General features: G+C 44.6%; 1 protein-coding gene across 11 annotated transcripts in view; it reads right to left on the bottom strand.

Annotated features, from left to right (window-relative positions):
* Nucleotides 1-25482, bottom strand: part of SVIL (supervillin) — a 121084-nt gene extending 95602 nt beyond the window's left edge. For 2 of the 11 annotated variants that reach the window (XM_059404334.1, XM_059404335.1), the window contains exons 1-2: nucleotides 2110-2305; nucleotides 294-351 (exon numbers count right to left, since the gene is read on the bottom strand). In XM_059404334.1, coding sequence (XP_059260317.1) covers nucleotides 294-351; nucleotides 2110-2170 — 119 coding nt within the window. In that variant the 5' untranslated portion in view covers nucleotides 2171-2305. Of the gene's footprint in view, nucleotides 1-293; nucleotides 352-1113; nucleotides 1124-2109; nucleotides 2306-20123; nucleotides 20143-25468 lie in introns of those variants that run through there. The other 9 variants (XM_059404337.1, XM_059404338.1, XM_059404344.1 and 6 more) reach the window with 7 other exon arrangements.
* Nucleotides 25483-26585: the final 1103 nt, after the last annotated feature.

The raw sequence follows: 26585 nt of genomic DNA, 5'->3' as shown, positions 1-26585 counted from the left end.
CTGAGAGTCAGGTACAAGAAAGAAAAGATAATAGCCCTTCACAGGTTCAAAATTTTATCTGATCTGCAAATAGATCATGTTCCCATAAACAGCATTAATGAATACAAAAAGAATCTTTTTTGGCTGAACGTACTTTTAGGTCAGTTTGCTTCAGACATTTTAATAAATCAAACTCTGGGGAGAAAACATACCGCCAAACATTCAAACTCATGAATTAGGAATTTAGGAGAATAATTCTAAAAGCTACCATAGATCTTCAAAATTTAAGATTCCTTGAGCGAAGATCACTTTACCTTGAAACTCTTCTTTGACTTGGTAATCCAACGAAGCTTAAGTTTTTCTGGTTGAAATCTAAGGGGAAAGAAATGATGTAACATTGAAATAGCTATACAGTAAGTTTAAAAAAAAAAAAAAAACCTCCAATGGAAAACAAAATTCTCCAAAGCCCCTTTGAACATATCACTTAAGGAAAAGGAAACCATTAACCAGACAAGACATAAGAATACAAAAATGACACCTTTTAGGAATCAAATTCCACAACATGCATTTTACACAGGCAAAGCTTCCTCCCCTCTGAAATTTAGCTGACATAACTCTGCAGGTGGGGAGGGAGGAATCGGACATAGTTCAATGCTATCATTGAAATTTGTTATAGCTCTAAGATTACTCAAAGCAATTAAATACTGAATAGCACAGTTATGTACTCAGGGGAAAAGAAGACAAAAAAAAATTAAACAATTTCAGTCCAGATAAACAGAAACGATGAAACTCATCACTGCCTGATATATTCAAGATGCTTTTAAAAGAATGTGTGCATGGAGGGGATGGTGAAGAGCCAGGGAACAGGTCCACTGTTTTTATTGCCTTCCTTAAAATCTAAATAATAACAAATCATCAAATTAACTATTTCATTCTTCATTTTTGAAGACGGGATATGTATTATGTAAAGACAGGGGGTAACAATCCCATGCAGCAAAAAGACACATCCGGCTGGACCAGTTAATCAAAACCAGGCAGAGACAAATTTATACCAGTCTGATGGCAAGTAAGGTTTTACAACTTTTGGCACAGTAATCGTTTGTCCACCAAGAAAACCACAAGCAGACCACTTACACAGACTTCTAAGCAAGTGCCTTTTACTGTTTAATATTTGGGGGCAGAAGCCTGAGGAAAAGGAGGTACAAAATGCACCAGATGTTGACATGTCATTAGCCAGCAAAACCCATCCAGGAGCCTCCTGGCATTTGGAAATTCTGACCAACTAGAGAAATACAGTAAAATGAAAGGTATATGTCCAATTAAAGACCTGAGCTTTTTTCCTAATTATACAAATATCGTGTTATATATTAAAATTTTAAAAAGAGAGAGAGAGAGAGAACTCAGTTCAAAAAGCTAGCAAATGTTGTAGAAGAAAATTGGCGAAGCTAAGGCCTGTTCGAATCACCTCCTAAGAGTGCATCTGTGCTGAAAAAGACTTTGACACAGAGTGCCAGAATTTCACATGGGACAGTCAAAATAACTTCAGCATTTCAGCCCTATTCAATCAGTGATCGGAATCTGCGGGGCCACTCCGGGGGTTCCATGGAAAGCATGCATTTTCCTCTGCACTCAAAGGAAGCCACTACAAAAACAACATTTTGTTCCAAACAGTATCACATGAAGATTTCATAAAAAAGACAAACACCCTTGTCTACTGGAAATAATTTAGTATATATAGCCCTCGCTTTAGAAAACTATTTTAGCTAATGCACAGCACATCCAGAACAGGATTCAAAGTTTGGGCATTGGAACTGAATCTGCAATTTTTCCTGCATAAAGGCTTTTGTGGTTCAGCAGTATCTCTAACTTACAATAGGAAAAAAAAAAAAAAAAAAAAAAAAAGGAAAGAAAGAAAAAACAAAAAGCAACAACAACAACCAAACAAAAACCACCTCACATATTTCAGCCACAAAATAAGCTAATTTATAAATGCAATTAGATCTTTCAAGCGTCCTTTGAGGAAACGATAATGGGACACAGGGGAATACAAGGAAAGAAACGGAGGATACGAGGCATTCATCCTGTTACAAAATAAACCCACAAGTGCAATTCCTATTTTTCCTGCCTTACCTTGTTTCTCAGGGAACCTGAGAGCTCCCAGGCAGCCGGCAAGCTCTGGGTTTCTGAACATGTTGCACACAGAACGTTTAGTCACACAGTGCGATGCAGAGACCAGTGCAACCGGCCGCGGCCTGCCGCCCGTCTAAGCAAAACTGGGTTGAGATTTTTCACAGCACAGGGCTGGAGCAATCAGGCCCTCGTGTCCTTGAAAGTATAGTAAACGCAGAGCAGGAGGCTGCAGGCTGGAACAGCTCAGACCCCGTAATCAGATTACAGGCAGAAATCAGTCCTGTGGCTGCCGAACCAGGCTGCTCTCCACCGATGGGCCATTCCTGATGTTGCCACTTCAAAGCAGGGGCCGAAGCCCAGCTTATGCTCCCGCCACACACACAATACTGCAGCCTAACCCCCACCATGGGGGAGTCCAAAACAACTCCTCCTCGCCCTAAAAATAAACAAAAAGGAGCCATACAGAGACTCCTGATGTACTGGGAAGCGGGGAAGCCGCCTAACGATTCCCAGGCTGCTCCGAGTCTGGCTTTGGCGAAGTTAAATGAAATATTTCACCTAACGGGGAGCCAAAACCCCATCGTTAAGAGTTAAGATTTATGAACAACATATGAGCGAAATTGTGGGAAAAGAAAAGGCAGATATTACTGGAGGCTCAAAAATTTTAATTTGAGACAGAGGCTCTCCGGTTAGGCCTTACCTCTTGGGTTGCCCCCTTTTTATTCCGTTATTTCTTAGAGGGACTTCATTTTTATAAAGCAGGTCCGGGTTTACTACAAGATGGAGGGGAAGGCTCCCTAAAAATCCTCTGTGCTCTGCCTACTCGCCCCCCCACCTCCTCACCCCACAACTACTGCTCTTCTTCCATTTCCCTTGTTGCGCCTTTCCTAGAATGTCACATAGCTGGAGTCACATAGCATGTGGCCTTTTCCGATGGGCTTCTTTCACTGGTAATATGCACCAAAGGGTCCTCCATGTCTTTTCCTGGCTTGACAGCTCATGCCTTGTCAGTGGTGAATAATATTCCACTGTCTGCGCAGACCATAGTCTGTTTACCCATTCCACTGCTGAATGCTTGCTTCCTTCTTTGGGCAACTATGAAGGAAGCCGCCATAAACATCCATGTGCAGGTTTCTGCAGGGAAAGAAGTCTTCAGCTCCTCTGGGTAAAGACCAGCTCCTTTGGGTCAAGTCAGGATGCGTGACAGCCGCATCATATGGCAAATAAGTTTAGTTATGCAAGGAAGGGCCAAACGGTCTTGGAAAGTGGCTGTATCATTTTGCATTCTCACCAGCAATGTATGAAAGTTCATGCTGTTCCACATCTTTGCCAGCATTTGGTGACGTCCATGTTGGGGACTTTTGTCATTCTGATAGATGCACAGTGGTACTTTATGGTTCTGAGTTTCCCTGATGACTTATGACATGGAACATCTTGTCTTACGCTTATTTGCCATCTGTGTATCTTCTCTGGTGAGGTGTCTACTAAGAGCTTTGGCCCATTTTTTTACTCCGTTGTTTCCATTGTTGAGTTTTAAGAATTCTTTGTATATTTTGGATAATAGTCCTTTATCAGATGTGTCTTTTGCAAATATTTTTGCCCAGCCTGTGGGTTTTCTAATTCTCTTGAAATCGTCTTTTGCAGGAGTTTTATAATTTTAAGAAGAAACCAACTTGTCATTTCTTTCTTCCATGGATTGTGCCTTTGGTGTCTTACCTAAAAAGGCATCACTGGGGGTGCTTGGGTGGCTCAGTCTGTTAAAAGTCTGACTCTCGATTTCCGCTCAGGTCATGATCTCAGGGCTGTGAGATCAAGCACCACGTTGAGCGCCGAGTGTAGAGCCTGCTTGAAATTCTCTCTCCCTCTCCCTCCACCACTTCACCCCCTCTCCCTGCTCATGCTCTTTCTCTCTAAAAAGTAAATAAATAAAAATAAAGAAGCATTGCCATTCCCAAGGTCATCTGGGCCTTCTCCTATGTCCTCACCTAGGTAGTGTACAGTTTTGTGTTTTACATTCAGGTTTAGGATCCATTTGGAACTAAGTTTTGTGAAGGGTATAAGGTCTGTGTCTAGATTCATTTTTTTTTTTTTTTTCATGTAGCCATCCAGTTGTTCCGGCAGCATTTGTGGAAGAGACTATCTTTGCTCCCTTGCATTGCCTGAGGGTCTCTACTCCCTATAGAGAGCCCGACTCCCTGTACTGGCCTGTCTGTGTCTCTCATCTCTGGAGCGGTGGTTTGCCCTGGGACCGCCTAAGGATCCAAGAAGAGTTGTTGATCTCGGTCCTTGCAGCTTCTTTCTTGTTGGGATAAAGCGGGACTTCCCAAGCTTTTTACATTCAACACTGGAAACCCTGGAGTCCCCCCGCTTATGTTTAACTACAACATGAAGGCAGTGAGACCAAGCAGTAACAATGTAATTCCAAGAAAAATATGCAATGATTGGAGGTCGGCAATTTTACAGCTAAAAGGAGCATTAAAGGGAAACTTAAAAAATGGTCTCATTTACAAGATGAGGAAACAGGGCTAGAGGAGTAACTTGCTCATGTGCAGGTACTCGGTTCGTGATGGAGCCATAGGATCTGGGGAAGGTGGTGGGCTCCAGACCATGATTCGCCCCATTCACCCACAGGGAGGCAGGGACTGTGAGTATGTCCATCTTTGAGCTGGGGCACAGCAGGCTCCCAGAGAATGTGTGCTGAGTAACCATATGAAATCATGCAATAATCTTTCCTGAAGGCTCGAGGTCACACTCTGAAATGACTTTCATTGACTTTACGTCCTGATTTCAAACCAAATGGACTTAAACGGATCTCCAAACTACAAACATAACTTGAAAAGGAAGAAATTAACCAAAGTGCGCCCACAGAAGGTACCCCAGCACTGGTTACTCCGTGGGTCCGCGATGGCATCTGACGTTCTCTCTATACAGCTGGTCACTACAACTCTGATGAAGCTGGGGAGAAATAGGGCAAATGGGGCAGTTTACAAAAACTCAGCAAGGAACCACATACGGAGCTGTTGGCAACTGTAGTGGACATTTTATTGTCAGGTCCAGACTAACTGGGAAAGAAGAAGAAAGTGTCAGAAGGCGAAGAGAAAGGGAGGAAATTGCCCAAGCAACGGATGCTGGAAATGAATAATTACAGGAGATGAAATAATATTTATATTTACAAATAATCTTTATAAAGAATTTAGTTTATAAAACACAGTGTCACCTGCTCATAACCATTTCTATTCCTGAAAACTACTCTTCTTGGAGAATAGTTCAATAGAATTATCCTAAGTATATCTAAATGTTTATTTTTAATTGTTACTGAGAAACATCTCTAGTTTGAGTTTTTAAGATGAATTCTGATAGCAACTAAAAAGAATTTGGATATTCTCTATAAGCTGGTAATGAAATCTAACCAGAACTATTTGCTTTGCTCACCCATTATGGAAAAAAAGCAAACAGATTTAAATATGGCTTCACTGTTGAAAAGAAAAAGCATAGCGTTCTTTAATAAATTACAGATATATAAGTTAATTTCTTATTTAATTATCCCAACCCCATGAGATCATAAAGATGAAAGAAATCTGTATTTTATCAGTAAAAAATATGAGGCTTTTAAGTCTACTCTCCAATAATTAGAAATAATAACAATAAATAATTTTATTTTAAGGTGGCTCATTCACACTGAAGAGCGACCAAAACAGACAGACATTTCCTCACATCGTTCTGTAGGTTAGCATGTTTTATTTCTCTGCAGAGAAAATTCTAAGTTGTGGTTGTGATGTTCTTAAATTTCAGGGAGAAGATAGTTCAATTTAAAGCAGAGATACTGTCGTACTCGCTGTCCAACATCACTTAACCACCAGCTCAGTGCAAAGAAAGGAGATACACTAGAGGCACAAAATTCTCTGCTACTGTGTCCAGTTAGAAACACAGATCTTTTCCATTTTCAAAGCACCATAGCCTTCTCAATGCTCAGAACTAATGTTTCATGGAAGTATTTTATGGAATGTTTTTGAACTTTCGATCTTGAAATTAAAAAGAAAGCAAAGGTTTACATTTCCTCTAGATGGGCACACAAAAAAATGCTTCAGTGGAAGGAACATAAATGTGTGAATGGAAGGGCAAGAGGAAGGTCACTGTCATGGGCACGTCAATGTCATGATCTGTGGGTGGTGGATGACCAAGAAGGATCTATGAATGGACCACGGAGATGCTGACATCCCAAAGTGAAATCACTCGGACAACCGCATCAGGTCGTGGTAAATCCAAAGCCATGGACTTTGGGAAAACGAGAGGAAGGGGCCTTTCTGATCACCTGGTCTTCATTTTACTAAGAGTTGGACAACCTCCCCCAACAAGGTCACAGAGCATATGGCGTGGCAGTGCCAGGCTAGAAATAAACTCACATTCTCTCGCTCTCCCCAGGACAACTCCCACATTCCTGATCAGTCTGGACACAAACTAACAGGGGCCATTGCTGTATATGTGTCCTGGCTTGTTGTCATAGGGTCCCCAGCCCTCTGACCTGTGTTGGTTTCATCGGTAAAGAGGACAATCTGGCCCTGGAAGGAGTCAAGTCAACTTCTTACAAATCTCATAGGACTCCTTCATCTGGTTTTTGTTCCCGAGATGCTCCTCAAACCAAAGATGGTTCTACATGTTCCTCAAACCCTCAGTGACTTTAGACAGAAGTGAATAGGACATATCTAAGGTCCTCAGGCAAAGACAGAAATCGGGGCCTTTTGGTGGGGGAGGGGAATTATGGAAAAAAGAAAGCAATTTACAATTCTTCCTTCCCTTTCCAAGGTCTCCACCTTATCGGAGATAGACAAGATAAGGATGTTACTATCAACTTTTAAGAATGTATAAAGCAATGGCTCAGTAATTCTACTTCTAGAAAGGTACTAAGGAAATTACTTTGAATGAGTACAAGGATGTTTACCACAGTTTTGTTTATAAATGTATAAAAATGGAAAGAGTCTACATAAAGAAACATACAGAAGAATGAGAAAATTATACATGAAAACCAGGTTGGAAACTTACTTGATGATTTGAAAAAATTTTCATGATGTATTAGAGATAAACACCCACCTTATCAGAAAGACAGTAAGTAAACAGACCAAAACATTATTATCTCGCTACCCAGACATAACTCTGTTCATGTTTTTCCTCCTTTATTCAAAGTTCCAACAATAAGCATGAATTACTTCTACGGTTACCAAAACAGTTAACTACAAATAAAGACAAAGGTAATAGATTCTTTTAAAATCCCAAGGTTTAGATTTGGCCTAAACATCCAGGAGAAAACCATGAATGGAATTGTGTCTGTTGGCCTATACACAACATCAACTAACCTTTCTCCCCTGAACGTACGCATTTCTTGGCTACAGGGGCATTGGCCCAGAAAATCACCAAAGCTCTTGATAACGTGCAGCCCAGTGTTTCTCAAACTCCACCCCGCATGGGCCACAATCACCTGGAAGTTCTGGGCTAACTTCCCCTGCAACCAAGAGTGAACTCACCTGTTAAATCCCTTCCATAGATTTTCTTCTCTCTCAGCATCTCTCTATTACCAAGTACACTTTTCCTGCTCAAAAGCCATGTCTTTTGGAACTACCAAGCTTGTGGGGCAACACCTGAGACACATTCCTAGCACAGTGCCTGGCTCAGAACAATGAACTATTAAATACTGGAGGAATGAGTGAAAGAAGCAAGCAAGCAGACCAGCAGTGGGCTCACTTCCGCTCTTCCTCATTCCTAGATTCTGGCTCATTCTCAGCCAACTCTATTTCTTTTCTAGGAGGCATAAAGCAGAAGTACTACCACTCCTTCCTAAACTTGACACAGGATCCTAGGAATGTTTTCTTGTCCTTCCCACAAGGTGAAGCAAGGATATGGCACCTAAGTATTTGCGTAGAGGGAGAAACAGGAAGAAATGCTAAAGATGTGCCAGGGGTATGAGTTAATGGGATAAATGGGAGTGGATTTCTGCAATCCAGCTGTGGACAATGTCAGTGTGAGTCCAGGTAAGAAGGGTCACTTCCTAAAGGGGCAAGGTCAACAGGTAAGGCATCAGATGACAAAGGGTCAAGGTATTAACTCCTCAGGGACTGTGGTTCATAGCTGTTCACAGGATTACACTGAGGCTTTATGGAGGGGCCACTGTCTGTGACCCGACTCCTGTCTGCTGTCTGGCTGACATTTATGTACCCATGCCACGTGAGAGGAAGCTGTCCTCTGGGAGTCATCATCATAGAGGAGAAAATGGGAACAAAGCCAAATGAAAAGGAAAACAGCCTAATACCTGCTGCACATTTTCTACCACATCTACTGTGATGATTTAAAGAAGAGCATAGAACTGGGTCCCTTACTGACCTTTCACCAAGAGGGGGGACACAATGCTAAGTGCTCTGGAGCATTAAATTCATTCAGTTCTCTCCAGCATCTTCAGAGAGATGCTGCTACTATCCCCATTGGCAGATGGGAAAACAGAGATACTGGGTGTTCTAGGATAAATCCTTGGGCTGCTTAAAATGTAGCTCTAAAGGCAGAAAGACCACTTGCTGATCAATTAAAATGAAATCAAAGAGGTAAATATGAAGGTGAGGCCATGATTAAATCAGGAATATACAGCTGACCGTTGAACCACGCAGGGGCTGGGGCACCGCCCCCTGCACCGTTGAAAATTGGAGTAGAATTTTGACTCTCCCAAAGCTGAACTGAAAATAGCCCGTTGATCGAAAGCCTTACCAAGAGCATACAGTCGATTAACGATATTTAGTATGTGTATTATAACCTGTATTCTTATAATCAACTAAGTAAAGACAATGCTCTTAAAATCTTAAGGAAAATAAAAAATACATTTACAATTGCCGTCCTGTATTTATTAGAAAAAAAAAATCCACAGAGACATCAACCTGCTCTTGTTGAAACCCGTGTTGTTCGAGGGCCAACTGTGTGGGGAACAGCTCTGAGAACCGGAGGGCATCCTCCAATCCCTGCGTGGATCTTCATATGGGAAAGAGATGCGGGTGTGTGTGACACTCCCTCCTCCCAGGCCTGCAGCCTCCTCACTGGGCTCCCTGGATAGTGCCTGAAGCCTCCCAGTCTATAGGAAAGAGAGAGGACATTGACACGTGCAACACCTGACTACATCCTGTTGTGAGTTACTGATACATTTCAATGATTTTAACAAGTGCCGCAGAACCATTGTAATGAAATCTACTATAAGCTACTACAGGCCACGACTGAAAATTCCAAAGCGAGGGCTGTGTTTTTATAGCCTAGTAAAGTAGGGGTATTTTGTATGCTAGAAGCAGCTGGAAATGGTATTCACATTTTCTGGGGTGGATTTTATTTCTGTGTGCAGACTCTGAATGTGGGCAGAACTGCCTGACGGGAGGGAGTCCCACCAGTAGGAAGCCTGGTGAGTCCTTTTTGCTTCCCTTTTATCACAAACTGGTTTATTCAGATATTCCAGATTCCTTATTTAGAGTAATTCTCCTCCCAGGTGCGTTGTAAATGTTTTGTGAATTTGGGTTTGTGGTAATAATTAGAAGTCTCAAATAAAATTTTGTGTTACAGGATTTGTTATGGTAATTTTAAACAGGCCAAGTATGTAGCCATGAAAAGACGTAAGTACCATCAATGATAAGAAATATTGTAACTCAGACATTTCTGTATCAGATGTGTTGAAAGAACCATGCCCATCTTGCCATCGGAAAGATCTTAAAAAAAAAAAAAAAAGGCTTACTGCAAACCCTAAGGACTTATTCATGTCTTTAAATGTCCAAAAGAAGAATGTTAACATATGAAGTGAAAATTATCTCTAATCATTTTAGCTTCTGGCCAGTTCTGAATCTGTAGCTAATGATTCTTGGGGAAAATAACCCAGGTAGCTTGCAGAAGGAGAGGACAGTCAACCATTTCTCAGAGCAGGAAAAACACAAAACAAAACAAAACAAAGGTCACTTTCACATTAAAATATACACTGAAATATACCTACAATGGACTACTATTCAGCCTTAAGGATTGGCATTCTGACACTTATAACAATATGGATGAACCCTGAAGACATTATGTTCAATGACTAAGCCAGAGACACAAAGGACAAATACTGCGTGATTTCACTATAGGAGGTATGTTGAGGAGTGAAATTCACAGTGACAGAAAGCAGAACAGTAGTTACCAGGAGCTGGGGAGCAGGGGGAATGGGGAGCTACTGCAGAATGGGAACAGAGTTTTAGTTGGAGGACATGAGAAAGTTCTGGAAGGTGGATGTTGAGGTCGGTTGGAAACTAATGTAAATGTACTTAATGCATTTAAAAATGGTTACAATGGTATTATATTTTAGCACATGTTTTAAAAAATAAAGTACACTAAAGGTAAAGCACAAAGTGACACAAGTTACAGGCATGTGCTGGGAATCCGGGCACAGGTCTCCTGACAGGCGCTGGACCAAAGGCAGATGCTGGCTTGCACGCGCCCACTACTCCCTTCCAGGTCAAGGAGGCGCCAAGAACATTTCTGACCTATTCGATGACCAATACACTAAGGGTCCTTCAACAATGATCTGACAAATAAGTAATATACTTAGATATTTAGTGTGTAAAATCTGAAACGGCATGGGGTGCAGAACACTGTTCTTGAGAGCTGCAGGGGTCCAAGCCCCACTGGGCTCGTTCACAGAGGGCAGAACCCCAGCTGAGGAGAAGGGGGGCTAGCATAATTCCACTTGTCCAGAGAGCGTGCACAAGGCTTCTGCCAACACCAGTCATTCAATACTCACTATTTGATGGTTTTAACATGAACAGAAAGCAAGGAAATACTGAATCATCAGATATGAGAATGTTTTATGAGTCTAAAAATCCAGATGGTAGACCAGTAAATGTATAATATTACTGTTGATACCTCATAGATTATAGCCTTTCCACAGCTATGCTTGAACGATTGGAAAGGGCTTTGAATAAAATAATTTCTGGCCTTCCTTGTCCTCAGAAAAGCATCTTCATAAGAAGGAGAGGACAGTCAACCACCACCTCACAAAACTAATTTGTACGGAAACTTAAGAAAAATCCAGCAACCTGCCTCCCCAGCATCTCCACTGTGAGAGATGTAGGTTATCTGGTACCCAGGACCTTCACTAGAGTCTCAGAGCTGGTCCCCCGTGCATTTGCTGACTGATGAGGGGTTGGGGGATGGATGTTGCTAAGATTAGACATGTTCTCAAGAGCTTTCTCCATGTGCAGGGATCTCCAGGAAAGCAGTCTGTACTCAAAGACCGAATAGCACAGGAAGGTTATGACATGGAAGTTGAAGATACATTCTACTCTACTTGAAAGGATGAAAGATAAACGCACACTTATGAGTCATTTTAACATCTGATAAAAAGGCAAATGATAGCAAAGTTTGGTGCCCCTCAGAGTCACGTGGGGTGCTTGTTAAAAATGAAGGTCCTCCTACCCCAGATAAGGATATGCTCCCAAAAGTAAGAAATCATGAGTATAAGCCATTTAAGATGATGTCTGGGAAGAAGCAGGAAAATCAAACCAAATGGATGAGTTTAATGAAGGAAGGCTTCCTGGAGGAGGTGATGGTGAGCCTACTGGGGAATGGAGGAAAGGATGGGTAGGAAGAAAGGGTCATGTGAGTGTGACAGATTGGAGGAGAGCAATGCTTTACTAAAGGAGGTGTGAGCTGGAACAGGGGTCACATTCAGGAGAAATGGGAGAGGCCAGGCCATGCAAAAGTGGGAAGGCAGGTATCTACCAGAACACGGAGATTCACCTGCTATGAAGAAAATGAAACCCAGTACTGAAGTCCAAACAGAAGAAGGAATTTCGGATTCTCTCATGCCTTGACATCACACTCAAACAGTGTACTGTATGGATTTTAGGCGGCGAGAAAAGTTTTCAGGAGCACAGATGTACTAGCCCAGTCGCTTTCTCTATATGGCTTGCATGCCTCTTATCCTTAAACAGGATGGCAGGCAGCAAAATAAAAAAGCTTTAAAAGGGCAGCCTCTTTGATAAACTCATTACTGTGATCCCTCCACAGGTCACAGCCCCAGCCACGGCTGGCCACATCGCTGCTGGGCTTTGGTCTCTGTCACCAGACACGACTGGCTGACCAGCACATCAGACACCCGAAGCCAGTGAGACAGACTGACTGCCCGGGATGTAAGTTACAGGGCAGTTCAGTGTTAAGAGTAAGATGTCATCTGAAAGCTGATATTTCTCGTTATCTGCCTGGAATTTCCAGTTAGATGCTCAGCCACGGACCTGAACCCAATATGCCCCTCCCTCCTCACTCCTTGCCCCAGACCTCTTCTTGCAGAAGCTGTTCCTTCCTACCCAACAGGATTCACCGAGCAACTACCAGAGGTCAGGAACCAGAGGGGCTGGAACACTGAAAGGACTGCCCGCCCCCGAGGAGTTCACAGTCTAGTTGAAGAGACTGACTAAAGGATGCAGAACTGGTTTTGACCCCTTCGGTCCTCTTATACCTTGTTCTCCCTGACCCTTTTGAAGTTTCCCTACCTCTTCTGTTATTCCTGTCAAGTGCATCTGTTTGTCTTCCCCATACACAATCGGTTCTTCCCGGGGATCATGAGAGACTGTGCCCTCCAGCCCCAGAACGACCAAGGGCCCAGCAGCGCGGGGCAAACAGTCAGGACAACCGCAAGTCCCCACTTCCCAGAACAGAGAACACGCCGTGCTTCCTTCACATTCGGACCTTCAAACACCCAGCGACAGCAGCAGAGGCATTTTAACTGTGGACAATGTGGAAGTTAAGTATGTAAACTGTGGAGTCCTAGTCATGTAAATCATGTAATGTTTTACACTCATATTGATCTGGAGTCAAGCAGTCATCATTGCTCCATTGTATCTAATCACTCATTAAAGTAATTATGCAATCATCAAAACAACTGATGAAAACCATATAATTCATGGGAGTCTGTGACCCTTCCCCTTAAAAAGGCAGCTCTTTTAACTTCCCAGGAACAGGGACTATACCTTTAAACCAAATCATTGCTTATCAGTAAAGTTTTATATACATATATATATATTTATATTTATATTTATATTTATATTTATATTTATATTTATATTTAAAAACAAAACTGGAAAACTCAGTGCCCACCTAATAGAATCCTAACTTCCTCATTCCAGACACCTCGAAGTAAAAAATTCAAGCAATAGTTTTGGAATTTACAAAGCGGTAGACTTTGTGTCTTCTCATTCCGGGACTCCAAGTTTATTCTAACAAGAAGTCTCGTCCATCCCCTGACGTCTTTGTGATGCAGAAAGAAAATATACCCCGCCTCCAGAGAGTTCTCTGTTCTTTCCTGTCCTGCACACAATATTTTTCTCTTTATAATTCAACGTGCAGCAATGTTCCCTCCAGCCAACATACTTTGCACAGAGTTTCAGGAGTTTTCTAAAGTCCTAGGGGAGCTCGGCACCGAGCTAACAAATTCCTTTTTGTACAGGTCAAAGGTACATGTGTTAAGAACCAGTAACCCCAAGTTACAGCCCATGCCATGGGGTGCCATTAGCCAAGCTGGTCAACGAAGATGGAAACAGATATTTAAAACAAACAAAAAAAGGATTTCTTTAACAGGAGGGGTAAGACCCACCCTTTCCCTGAATGATAAGGAGTCAATCAAAGGAAGACAATGAGGTGAAAACAGGGCCCAGCAGGAGGGCACCTGTCCACTCCCCTAGGGTCCACCCTAACCCTGGGGATGGGGGGGCTGTCTGGTGGCAAAAATAATTGGATAGCTTTGCTGCTAGGAGATTTCTGGGGTAAGAGGAGAGCCTCACGGTGACCTGGCACTTGGAAGGAGCTGCACTTGCTCTTTCCATCTCAGTAGGCTGTCCAGAGCCTGCACCAGAAATGAAGAAGAAATCACTTAGACAAGGGGGTGCCAGGGTAGCTTAGTCAGTTGGGCAGCCAGCTCTTGATCTCAACTCAGGTCAGGTCTCAGGGTCCTAGGATTGAGCCCTATGTCAGCCTCCATGGTCGGCAGAAGTCTGAAATTCTCTCTCCCTCTGTCCCTGCACACTAATAAATAAATAAATCTTGGAAGGGAGGGAGGGAGGAGGGAATCACTTAGAGAAGTGACATGAACTTGAAGTGTCCCCGTGCCATGGAATTAATTCAGGCTCCTTCTCCGTGTGTTCTGTGTCTCACGTGCGGCTTTGGTTCATGAGCCATGACTGATCATTGCAAGAATTTGAGAAGTCCAAACAAAAATTTTGGTCCAGAGAAGTGCCATCCTCCCTAGTTTCCAGCCACTGCATCAATTTTGAAAAAATTCTGCCTTAAAGACTCACTCGCGAAGATATTTCCCTCAGATGCAAGGTTTTTGGCTATTAACCACCAACACCGAGGAGACCTTATTGCTGAAGAGAACAATAAAGCAGATGCCATAATGTAATGAATGTAATTTCAGAAGAGAAGTTTAGGGGTGCCTGGGTGGCTCAATGGGTTAAAGCCTCTGCCTTCGGCTCAGGTCATGATCTCAGGGTCCTGGGATCAAGCCCCGCATCAGGCTCTCTGCTCAGCGGGGAGCCTGCTTTCCTCCTCTCTCTCTGCCTGCCTCTCTGACTTCTTGTGATCTCTGTCTGTCAAGTAAATAAATAAAATCTTCAAAAAAGAAAAAAATTAGAAGAAGAGAAGTTTAAAATGGAGAGGTCATTTTACCCTACATTTTAGAGAAAACAATGGAAGTGACTTGCCCAAGGTCACTTAGCCCATCCATGACAGCCTTTGAGCCTGGGTCCCCTGGCTCCTGGACTCTGTTCTCTCTACTGTCCCACCTTGCCATCTGGTGACATTTCCTCCCTCCCACACACAGGACCTCACCACCAGCAAGACTCTACTAGAAAACCCAATGAAGATACCAAGAGTCTCCAAAATAGCTTGGGTTAACAGGAAACCAACATTTCCTGATTGAGTCCACACTCCACAGAGTAAGTCCTAACACAGTACAAGCTACACAGTGAGTAAAACCCTAGCAAAAGGAGATCCTTTGGGAAGCCACCTCCTGTTTTCCACCCATAGCATAAAATATGTCTGCCAAGGACAGTGTATATTCCTGTCATCACAGTGGACTAGAATTAATTGAGCAGTACTAGGCCATGTCTCCAGGGTCTGGGCTCTCTGGCTCCTTGCAGAACACCAGCCCGCTGCCCCCAGCTCTGCCAGCCTGTCCCCAGACGCCAGCCCTCTTGGCCCGCCAGCCTACCTAATAAGGCAACATGCAAGTTGACTGGCTGGCTTGTAGGTCACGCACTGTTTACTGTGCAAACTCTGGGCTCACAAGCAAAAGGAGCGCCTACCTTTTGGCAGACAAAGGGTTACCCTTTGCCAAAACCTCTTAAAAGGCAGCACTGTTGGGCCATTTACATAATAATACATACTGGTCTGCAAACCCGGACTCTAAAACCCAGGGTGGCTGCTGAGTTACAGGACCTTACCTCCAGCAGGCTGGAGTAGTTAGGCTTCAGGGGAAACGTCCCTGCCTTGGCCTCCCCCAGTCCCCCTTCCCACATCCCTCAGAGAACTCACACTCAATCTTCGGAGCAACTTATTCAGCGTGCATCCTGACTCCCTGAGGCGCCCATCTTCAAAAATAGCCACCAACGGTCTCCAAATAGATGGCATGTCCTGGGTACTTAAAAGGGAGTCACCGGGTCAAGTGCGGGAAGGATCCTTAGCATTCCACAAAATATGCGCCGGCAAAAACCAAACTTCTATCTTTTCAAATAAGGAGGCTGCGCTGTGGGCCAGACCGTGCCTGAACACAAACACCCATTATTTTTCCTGCTGTTAAGGTCTGGGCTCAGACTCTTCCCACCCCCCGGCTCCCGAGACTTCTCCGCTACATATAAGGGCAAGGATACACCCGTGATGAACTGCGGCCCGTTCATCACGGCACAAATTTCCTTCAGCTCTTTGCCATCAGTCTCGGTGTCCTTCAGAAGCCATCCGGCCCCCGGTCCACCAAACTGGGTACGTCCCAGCAGAACTCGGAGCACTATATCAAGTCTCAGCGGCCGAGCTGTTGGCGAGAGGCTGACCTGGAGCAAGGCCAGGAAGGGTCAGGGAGCACGAGAGGGCCAACCCTGAGAAAGGCATTCAGCAAAAGTGTCAGTCGCCTGTGAAGTCCAGTACACAGCCCAAATCTGTACTTACGGCCAATGGAAACCAATCTGGAGGCCCCGTCCGTCCCTCTTCCCTTCCCCCTGTGCTAGCACCCAGTGCTAACTTTTTTGTGTAAACACAGGCTTCCTTCAGAATCTCTCAGAGCCCTAACAGCTACCATGAAGCGGTCTTCCTTTCTTCTCAGAGGAAAGGAGTTTAGAGGATCTGAAACAACTGTCAGGAAAAACAGATGCCTACGCTTTGCTGATAGGTTGGGGAATCCAGAGTTTACCTATTCAGTCCCTAGGGGAATCTCCCAAGAGGCATTCAGAAATTCCTGTCTAGATATTCATAACAGAGAGAACAAGGGATGTGGGACCCTCAAAACCAAAAGCTTGTCCTTTAGCTTCGTGGAAAGCTGCCTTGGAAAACTGAGTTTAAAAAACAAACACCTGCTCCTTCACACCAACCCCCATATTGTCCTAACAGGGCTTTGCACTCACAGCTTCAACCCTACAGGAATGGGCTTGCTCTCTCCTTTATGGCCTCTAAATTAGGCAAAGCAGGAGAGGAACCACAGGGGTGTGGGGTGGGCAAGGTGGGGGGTGGGGGTGGGCAGAGTCCCAGAGGGCGGTGGGGAGGAGTATGGAGCTGCTCTGGGTCCCTGTGGCCCCTCAGCAGGCAGGGGGAGTTCCCAGGCCCTCCCTGGCAGGCACCCACCAGCCTGGCTGGCTTCTGTGTTTATTTTACTCCCAAACAGCTAATTTCCCATTGTTCAAGGCCAAGTTAGCACTGAAGCATTATTATTCCCCTTTCTCCAATGGCCAGCCAGCTCCAGGTGGCTGTTTGATTCTTAATTAGCAGGGCCAGGGAGCCTAGGCCAGGAAAAGGAGAGAAGACCCAGAGCTCCTGGCTACCAACCCCAGCCAGAGCAACCAGGATCGCCTGAGCAGGAGGAGGAGGCAGCAGCTGCCAAAGGGAAGGAAAGGCCTGGCATCACATGGTGACCTGGATCTACCTTGGAATTCCTATGTGGCCAAACCTCAGGATTCTAGAGACTGAAGACAGGAAAAAAAAGAATAAGTTCATTTCTCCAATAATCGTCAGTGACTACTGAGCTAATATTAAATTTCTTCTAATTAAATGTTGTTTAAAAAAAAAAAAAAAGTTCTCTCTTTCAGTCCCTGTGACTCTCTCCTTAACAATATAGAGCTGTGCTCACCCTCCCACTGGCATTTCCATCTTAAGCAAGGTTGTCCAACAGGTTTGCAGGACAAGAGATGTATTCATGGACCTGATCATAGCAAACCAGCAGCTGCCCATCAGTCTGAAGGTATATGCATGTCGTCAACATCCAGTCAGCAGAGCTAGACCCACTCCACTGTCCCCCTGAAATCAGAACTCTGCCATCTACATGCGAACAGTGGGTTTTATCAGATCTTTGCCTGTTCCAAAGAGGAGTGTTCTCTTTAATATGTACATTCTACCTTTTTTGGCTATTTGGCCTTAGAAGCTATTGGACTGGTGGCAGAAAGTGACTTTAATGGTATTAAGGACTAAATCTTCATTTGCTACCTATTTATAGAATCCTTTGTTTTTAAGCATGTTGTCAGGCTAATTTTATGGATATATTTTTAACCCGGACACATGCTTACCCTGTGTTAAGCTTAAAATATGCTGATACAGCTTGAAACTGCCTCCTGTAATACTGATTTAACTTAGTTCCAGCTCTTAAGAACCCACCTTTTCTTTCAAAAAGAATTAAAAACGCCAACCCTAAACTGCACTATGTCGTCCCCTAGTGGCAGAAAGGAGTTGATGCATCTTCCAAAGTGGATTTTAGGAACACCTTCTTAAACGGAAAGCCTGAAGTCAGGACCTTTGTGCTTAGGCAGATAGCTTTAGTATCTCTGAGATATATACAGGAGCCGAAATGTTAGCAAATGACTGCATTCATTTACTCCACAAATATGCACTACATGCCCCTGTCCTGGGACTTGGGAAACAGAATCAGTAAAGGTGTAAGAGAAAATTCCATTCCGGTAATCAACGACCAAGTATAATGTAATGTCCCACATGCCCAGTGGCCTTTAAACGTATGTCACAGGGGTTAAGTATAGATACTCTGGAAGCAGGAGTGATTTTGTATTGCTGGTCTCGCTCCTCAACACCTTGTCTGTCACTGTCCCCTCCCTTTCCCTTCCTCTGGACAACCCCGGAGCTGGCTGCCAGTGCCCCCAGCAAGCAATCCACTAAATAAAGTGACCCATGAAATCCAAACTAATGAGATTTTTAGTATCAGCTACATAAAAGGGCTTTGGTGGTTTTCAACCCTCCGTATTCTGAACTAAAATACCAAGAGTTATCAAAGTCGGGCAGTCTCATAAAAAAGGAACAGGTCTCTCTTTAGCCATATACACTGACGCAAGAACACACCACGATACTATATTCTTCCGTGTATAAACATTACAGTGCTGTGAACGTTTTATTCAGAAGCTCACATCTGACGACGCCATCATAAATTCCACAGCCATAGAACGCTATTGTCTTACACTCCCGTTCCCCATCTGTTTTCAAGGCTGGCAGTGGTGCAACCGGGATCATTCCTGTGTGAGTCCTTACGGGACCGTCAGGTGCTAGAAGCACCATGCAGCACACGGCCCCATGACGCCAGCTCGGAGCACCAGCCTCAGCTGCGGGATGCTCCGTGCCCAGCGGGGCTCTGACACACCCCTCTTGGGGAAGCCCAAGTGCCCTGGGTGGTTGCTGTCTGCTCTGGGCTCAGACCAAGGAAGGACAGCGGTTAGGATCGTTCACAAGACAAAGGACAAGAGCGCCTCTCGGGAGAACATTTCAGGAGCACAAACACAAAAATTGAACACACGCAGGTTCTCATTTCTGCTTAAAACGGCACCTCGCCTGCCCAGCTGCTGTCCAGTCTCTTGCTGCTGAGATTTCTCCACTCCAAGGTGAGCGCTCCATGAGGGAGACTTAAATGACCGCAGCCACAGGTGTCCATTAGTTATGGAGGAAAGGGGAGGCAGCACATTACAACGCGTATTGTGTGATCCAAACACACAACACACACAAACAACTTCTGTTAAAATATGCGAAGTGAGCTTTGTGAGGGGAAAGGTTAAATTGGAAAAGAAAGCCTCACTGATTTTTAAGCAGAATCAGTGGGACTGGTCGCTGTTAAGTATAAAGAAAATTCAAATAATTTCCCCCACATGTTTCTATCCACTCCTGTTCCACCTCATTTTTTAGAGCCAGAGAAAGGGCGGTGGCGATATGTTTAATTTCAAAAGTCACCAACAATGGTGCCCCAGGCTGAACACAACTCAGAGGTCATGGCCCTAATATCTGGCTTACTCTTAAAACTTTTGACAGCAGTCTTGTTAATATTTGGAGAGTTAGAGGGCACCTGTGAAAAGAAGAGGGGGTCTATAATTTTACACCCAAACTGTACAGTCATGTTTTATTAAAATTCATACAATGTTTTATACAAATTTCACACTACTTTCATAGTGCAAACAAGACACAAATTGTCCCAGAGTCCTTTGCAGACTCTGACAGGAGCAGACCTTTGGAAGTAAGTGGGTAAGTGCCTGAAGCTTGCCCTAAAACCTTCACATGAAGGATAGAAGAATATTCTCGTAAGGATATAAGCCAGTGTCCCTGAAGTTCCCAGAATACTGCAGCTGGGAACTAGAAGGGGCCAATTCTCATTCTCCATCTGTTGTCCAGGAAGATTCTAAGCCAAGGGACCTGGTTAGCTTTCCATCAGACTCGGGTCCTCAGAAACCAGGTCGTTTTCACTAAACTCTGACCAGGTTGGTTATCAAAATCCAAAAATGTCAAAATACCTGCTACTCCTGACTTGCCTTCTCCTCCATTATCGCACACAGGAATTCACAGTGCTTGGGCAGTTTACCTCTAGCCCACACCCTCTAAGGAAAAGAATGATATTATTATAGAAGTCCCCAAATTAGCAATATACTTTATAATTACAAAAACAGATTTTCTATAATTATAAATATACATAATATAGCATATTTTGAACGTGTCAGATTTTATTAAGAAAATTTAACACTATATACATATTAAGCTATAGTCAATACACAAATCTCATAATTTTTTTAAAAAATGCAGCTTTGTTTTTTCAAGATTTTGGTTTTCATTTGAGAGAGTGCAAGAGAGAACACAAGTTGGGGGTAAAGGACAAACTCCCCACTAAGCTGGGAGCCCAGTGTGGGGCTCACTCGATCCCAGGACCCTGAGATCATGAGCTGAGTTGAAGGCAGAGCCCCACAGGCACCCCAAGACAGTATGTTGTTAAATGTACAGACTCCCAACTCCTATTTTTGGAGATTCAATAAGCCCTTTTATTCTATTCACCCAGTTCTAAAGAGTTTGATTGTCTGATTCCCGAGCCCTTGACAAGATGCCCAGAAGCTTCCAGAAGGTTAAGAATGCTAAGAAAGAGAGGAGGAAGAGCTGGTCTGGGGGTGAAGGACTCCTTAGGGGGTGGAGGACATATCCTTAGGTCTGCCTTTGCTACCTGATGGGTCCCTGGAAGCGGCCACCTCTGTGTTTCCAGGATGGCACAGGTGTGCACAGCCACCTCGGGGAGCAGCAAAAGGAGGTTCACCTGGAGAGCTGTGTTCCCAGCAAGCCTGCCAAAGCCCAGGTGCAGGGCCCCACGGGACACAGCGTGGAGAGCGCACCTGGATTCCAGCCCTGTGCACACTGGGGGAGAAGTGTCCTGACAGCAACCACACTTTTTACATTGGGTCAGCTCTTTGGTTGAGTAGCTAAGAAAAGTCATTTCATTCATCCTGCTAATTCGTTTCTTGACAGGAAAAGAACTAATAAGATAAACACAGAACAAAACATACTTTGGGCAGGCAAATCTTTTAAACCCAGTTTGCAAGACATAAATATGTATTATAGGGAAGAAGTCTACAGCTCATCCTTGTTCTTGATTTCTACCTGTTTCTACCCCACGGGCTGGCTCCACACCTACTGTCACACACTTTCTTCAAATGCCCTCTTGCCCATGATCATGCTTCATTTTCTGTGGCCCAAGCCACGCACCCAGGGGAACCAGGCCACCAGTCATGGCACATAGAGGAAGCAACCCGTTCAGGAAGCTGTCCTCACCCCACTGGGGTTTGTGGCCTCTGGGGGAAGAGCTGCTGTCCTTCTAGCCTCTGGGCTCCTCACTCCCCAGGCCAGGCTCCGAGACCATTCCAGAATCTCTTTCCTGCAGTGGTGCCTTCCCTGGTTCTCACATCTGAGAACACTGTGCCCCATGCCCCTTCCCCTTGGGGGACCTCCCCATCCAGTGAGAGCTCGGCTGCGCCAGGCAGACCCAGGTTTGGGAAATGATGCCCATAATTAGTGAGGCATGGGGTATACAGCCCACAAGGCATCCAGCCAGAGGGGTCAGACTACCCTCTGTTGCACTCTCCCCTTTCCTGCCCTCTTACTGTGCAGACCAAGTTCTGGCCCAGTGCCAGGTATAGGCAGAAGTTTTCCAAACCAAACATGAATCAACACTAGGTCTTTCCAGATCTACAGTCCTTAATGGCATACAACATGCTTTCAGTATCTCATTTAATCTTTACTTCACAAACACAGACATTGTAGAAGTGTTTTATAACCTATAAAGCAATTTAGGCAACGTGGCATCATGGGTTCCTGCTGGCATGCAGGGGAGAATCCCAGTCCCAGTCTCACAGATGAGGAAACTGACCTCCAACGGGGCTAAAGCAGAGTTAGGGAGCGGTGGGGAAAGCACACAGTTAACCTGTGGGTCCCTTACAAGGGTGTGAGACCTAGGAAGGGCTCTCTGTCAGAAAGCTACACAAAGCCCTGGATTCCTGTTGGAGGCTTTGAAGGCGAATGTGATTATCCTAAACCACAAATTCAAGTGCACAGTCCTGGCTGATCCCAGTTCTGGCTCCCTTTCCCTCCCTCCTTCTCTGCTCTCTAATTTCAGTGGAGACTTGCAGATATTATGAAAAGGATTATCCCGTGTTGTAAAACTCAGCAGCAACTACCTCTCCGGTGAGCTACAGGAGATGTGTGTCTGGGGCTATTGGGAGAAGTGCCTCCATTTCTTCTTACGAATCATGTAAAAAGCCTGTTAGGTTTTATTCAAAACTACTCTTCTTAAGTCTTGGCGATCCTGGCTATTCTGGACTCTGCCTAAGCGTGAAGAGTGAGGAAGAAAAGATTCAAACAAGATTCTCGCTACATTCTTCGGGTGACAGATTTGGAACATGAGCTAATGCATAGACCAGCCCAGCCAAAGCGGAACAAAAACAATGCTATCTACAGCTGCCCTGGGGCATCTTTCTGAGCACCAAAGAGCCTCTCCCCACTCCCTCCAGGGGCAGCTCCAATCTTTTTTTTTTTTTTTAACTGATGCAAGGGTGTGGATAATCTTTGTAAGCCAATATATCATTTGGTTTAGCTTTAGAAATATTTGATCATGCTGATTTGGCAAAGAAAAAAAAGCGCTCTCTAGCATAACAGTTCATCTCTGTAGTAACTAGTTTGAGCAAGTCAGTAACTAGTTTGAGACGGGGACAGAAGGCCAGTCTCAGGGGGAATGAGAGGCTGATCCTGATCCTGGGGCTTAATACTGGACTCCTGAGCCGGACTTTGGCCTTCAGGCAAATTCACAGGCTAACAGCTACTGCTTCCTGTGGCCTGGAAAATTTAGCACAGGTTCTTGAGTCACGAGACACTTTTTCTTTAATATTTTTCTCCAGTTTTTGTCTGCTCTTTCTCATATGTTTTAGGTTTTTTTTGTAGTCTTCCAGTGGGAAGCACAAAAACCAGAATCAATTCCTAGATGGTCACATAAACCAGATCTGGGCTCCTCATGAGCTGCGAGAACCAAAGCCGATGGGGCAAATGCAATTTACAGAAAACATGAACAATGCCCGTGAGGCTACGTATATTAACTAGAGTTTTGCCCTAGTCTGTGTGGTTCGCTATTCCGAATGCCAATCCTTCCGAACGGACAACATGCACATAGAGAGATAGTATCATGTCCATGTAGCCCACTAACAAATGGAGAAAATACACTACAAGTAGCAAAGAAAAAGATGCCCTAGTATTTAGCACTTTGGGCGAGATAAGATTACAAAAAATCTAATGGGATTCTCATCATTAGTTATATATGACACAGACTGGGAATTTGGAGGCCAAGTTCACTGGGGACCTTGCAGTAGAATTAGTCATCTTTAGGGTTGGAAAGGGCTTTGGAAATCCTCTGGTTTAGCAGTTTTCCGTTGTAGTCAAGTGTCAGCCTCTCTCAAGGAGCCTGAAACCCTCTCTGTGCCCCAGCCATACCCCAGACCATGGGAACCAGGATCCAACTCCCATCCTAGGGGATCTTGCAAGAGCTTCCCCAGAGTGAGGATTCAGGGGGCAGTCCGAGGTGAGAACCACAGCTCTCTGCACCTTCCCACCTGAAGAAGGAACACGCAGATGGGCCAAGGTGGCGGCAGCAGCAGAAAGGCAAGACTGTGAGAACTCAGCTGTTTCTTTCCTAAACACGTGGCAAAGTGGTGTATTTAAATAACCGTTATTAGAGAACATGTAATTCAAACGTTACCAGTCCCTGACCTTGGGGCAGAAAGGATTCCACTCAAACTCACGGAATAGAATCGGGATAAAAAGTCGGCCAAGAAAGTTCTCAGTGAACCAGGGAAAGGAGAAAAGGAGACAAGAAAGGTCATTGTCACTAAAGTCCCTCTGTTGCATAGAGAGCCCGCTCAAGGCTCCATGCTAGGGGATCCCTTTGGTAGGAGATGGTAGTTAGAAGGACGGCGGGACCCAAGCTATATTGGTAGATACTATGATTAAGTGACAGTTCACTTCTACCATTCGCAGGGCAAGCAGCACCTGTCTAGAAATCAGATACAACCACGGGACTCATGCACTCCCCCCATACACCCTCCAGCGTTCTTTCTTCAAAACCCTCTTTCCTGGCTTCCAAAGCTCTTGGTCATTCATCTCCATTATTCATGTGCTAACTTGAAAGTTTTATATTCTGTTGTGCTTCTCATCCTCTGTATCTCTGAAACATGTTACTACAATTATACCAGTTTGTCATCCAAGGAAAACAGCTCACAATACCAGCGTAAACAAGTTTCCAGAGAAAAGACAGTAAAAAAAAAAAAAAAAACGGAGTTTTAACTGTTCACTTTGTTTTCCAAAATACCACACGCCATGTTTTAATCTAAAAACACATTCGCTCATCAAATTCACTGAAGCCCAGACTTAGAGCTGAAAAGGATGATGAAGATAGAAACGTCCTCTTTCACTTGTGAGAAAGATGCTTCCTAATCGGTACCCGGGAGCACTTCGATCTAATGTATTTCTCTGAAAGAGGAAATGTGTTCAGGCGGGTGAGCTATGCCCCCTTCAGCCCAGCGCCCCGCAACATCGGGCCCCAGTTTCGGGAGCAGTGAAGCCCGAGGTACCAGCTACAGCTAAATCATGCAGGTCTTACCTTAGGCCCATTTCAGGATCGAACTGTGGCTTTCAGCTCTGATACCCTCGCAGACAACTAATGACCGGCCCTAGACTATACTTAACACAAACAGCTGCCCAGAGGTCAGTGGCCGGGGCTCTTCAGAGAGACACGAGTTCAAACCCCAGCACTGGGTTTTTTAGCTCTGTGGCTCTGAGGCCAATTATGCCCCACTTAATAAAATTTAAAAAATAATAATAAAATAAAATAGTCAGCCAAAAACAAAATGGAGGTTAGAAGATCATTCTAAGTCTGAGGACACTCCCATCTATAATAAAGCTCTCTGCACCAGCAGGTTTTTGTTTGTATATTTAAGATTTTATTCCTTTATTTGAGAGAGAGGGAGTGAGAAAGCACAAGCAGAGGGAGCAGCAGAGGGAGAGGGAGAAGCAGGCTCTGCACTGAGCAGGGAACTTGACACAGAGCTCAATCCCAGGACCCGAACCCCGAGATTGTGACCTGAGCCAAAGACAGACCCTTAACCAACTGAGCCCCCCAGGCGCCCCTCAAGCAGGCTTCTATAGATTCCACTCATTGGCCCATCACCTGCAGGTCCCCACCACACCCACTCCCCTCTTGCTTTTGCTCTCCGTCTGTTCATCTGCCTGGCACCCCCTCCCAGCACACATACACACAGATCCCTTCCGAACTCATCACCTGACTGTTCTGCGCTCTTGGATCATCCTCCAGTTTTGCTCTCCTGACTGTTTCTCTTTTGACCAGTCTGCTGCCTGCTAGGATCCCTGTAAATTCCCCTTCGATCAAATCACTGCGTGTTCACTATCTTTGTGGGCGATTGGGTAACGTTCTTTCAAAACACCACGCCCTGGGTGATTAGGTTATATTTCGATCTTTTTGCTATTAGCCAACCTAAACCAGTATCCATGCCAATGCGGTTTGACTCTTTTGCAGTAATTCACAGGCAAGAAGAATGTGTTGGGATGTTTCATGAAGTGCCCCCTGCTGTGGTCCATCTTTCAGTCACTGGCCTGCCTGTCCCCCAACACCCTCCGCTCGCTGCCCCGGGGCAGGCACGTTCTGGGCTCCACAAGCCAGAAAGACTATACTCTCCCACCAAGGGGCTGGTGCAACGTAAGTGCTCCCCAGCAGAAAGAATTTTGGAAGAACTCACAAACGTCTCCATTCAGAATACAATATAAATGTGTGTTCACTGTGTGAACTTGTGAACTGTGCTTTTCATGGCTTTGCAATGTCATGTTTAAAGTTGAAAACTGTCAAGTTCAAAAGATGACTAAATCTAATGTTAAAAAAGAAAGAGGGGAGAAATACAAAAAACCTCTTTAAAATCATTCCATCCCCACTAAGATCATGAGGAAGGACTTCTGAAGCCCTGGAGGCTCAGAGCTCCTTCTTCCCCTCCACGGATGCACCCTCTGTTTTTGGAGTTAAATGAAAGCAAGTGTGGAACAGGACACAGCTGATGCCCTGAAGAGCACTTGGTCCCAGGTGAGGGCGTAATGCTGGGAGCCCCACAAACTCATCCTCTTACCCAATACACACAGTGGAAATGCAAAGAATCCTTCTTTCTTCCTTTAAAGAACCTAAGAGTGGAGGAAACAAGTGAGCACTTCTGCTTCCTGAAAGACATTTGAAACATAGCAATTTATCCTTCACAGAAAGAGTTCTGTGGTACACGGTGTGAAGCAAACATGCAGCTTTTAGAACAAAAAAAGGGGGGGGGGGGCACCTGGGTAGCTCAGGGGGTTAAGCCTCTGTCTTCAGCTCAGGTCATGATCTCAGGTCCTGGGATCGA

Source organism: Mustela nigripes, chromosome 6 (assembly GCF_022355385.1).
Source record: "Mustela nigripes isolate SB6536 chromosome 6, MUSNIG.SB6536, whole genome shotgun sequence".
Classification (NCBI taxonomy): domain Eukaryota; kingdom Metazoa; phylum Chordata; class Mammalia; order Carnivora; family Mustelidae; genus Mustela; species Mustela nigripes.
This window is presented reverse-complemented; position numbering and strand designations above follow the sequence as displayed.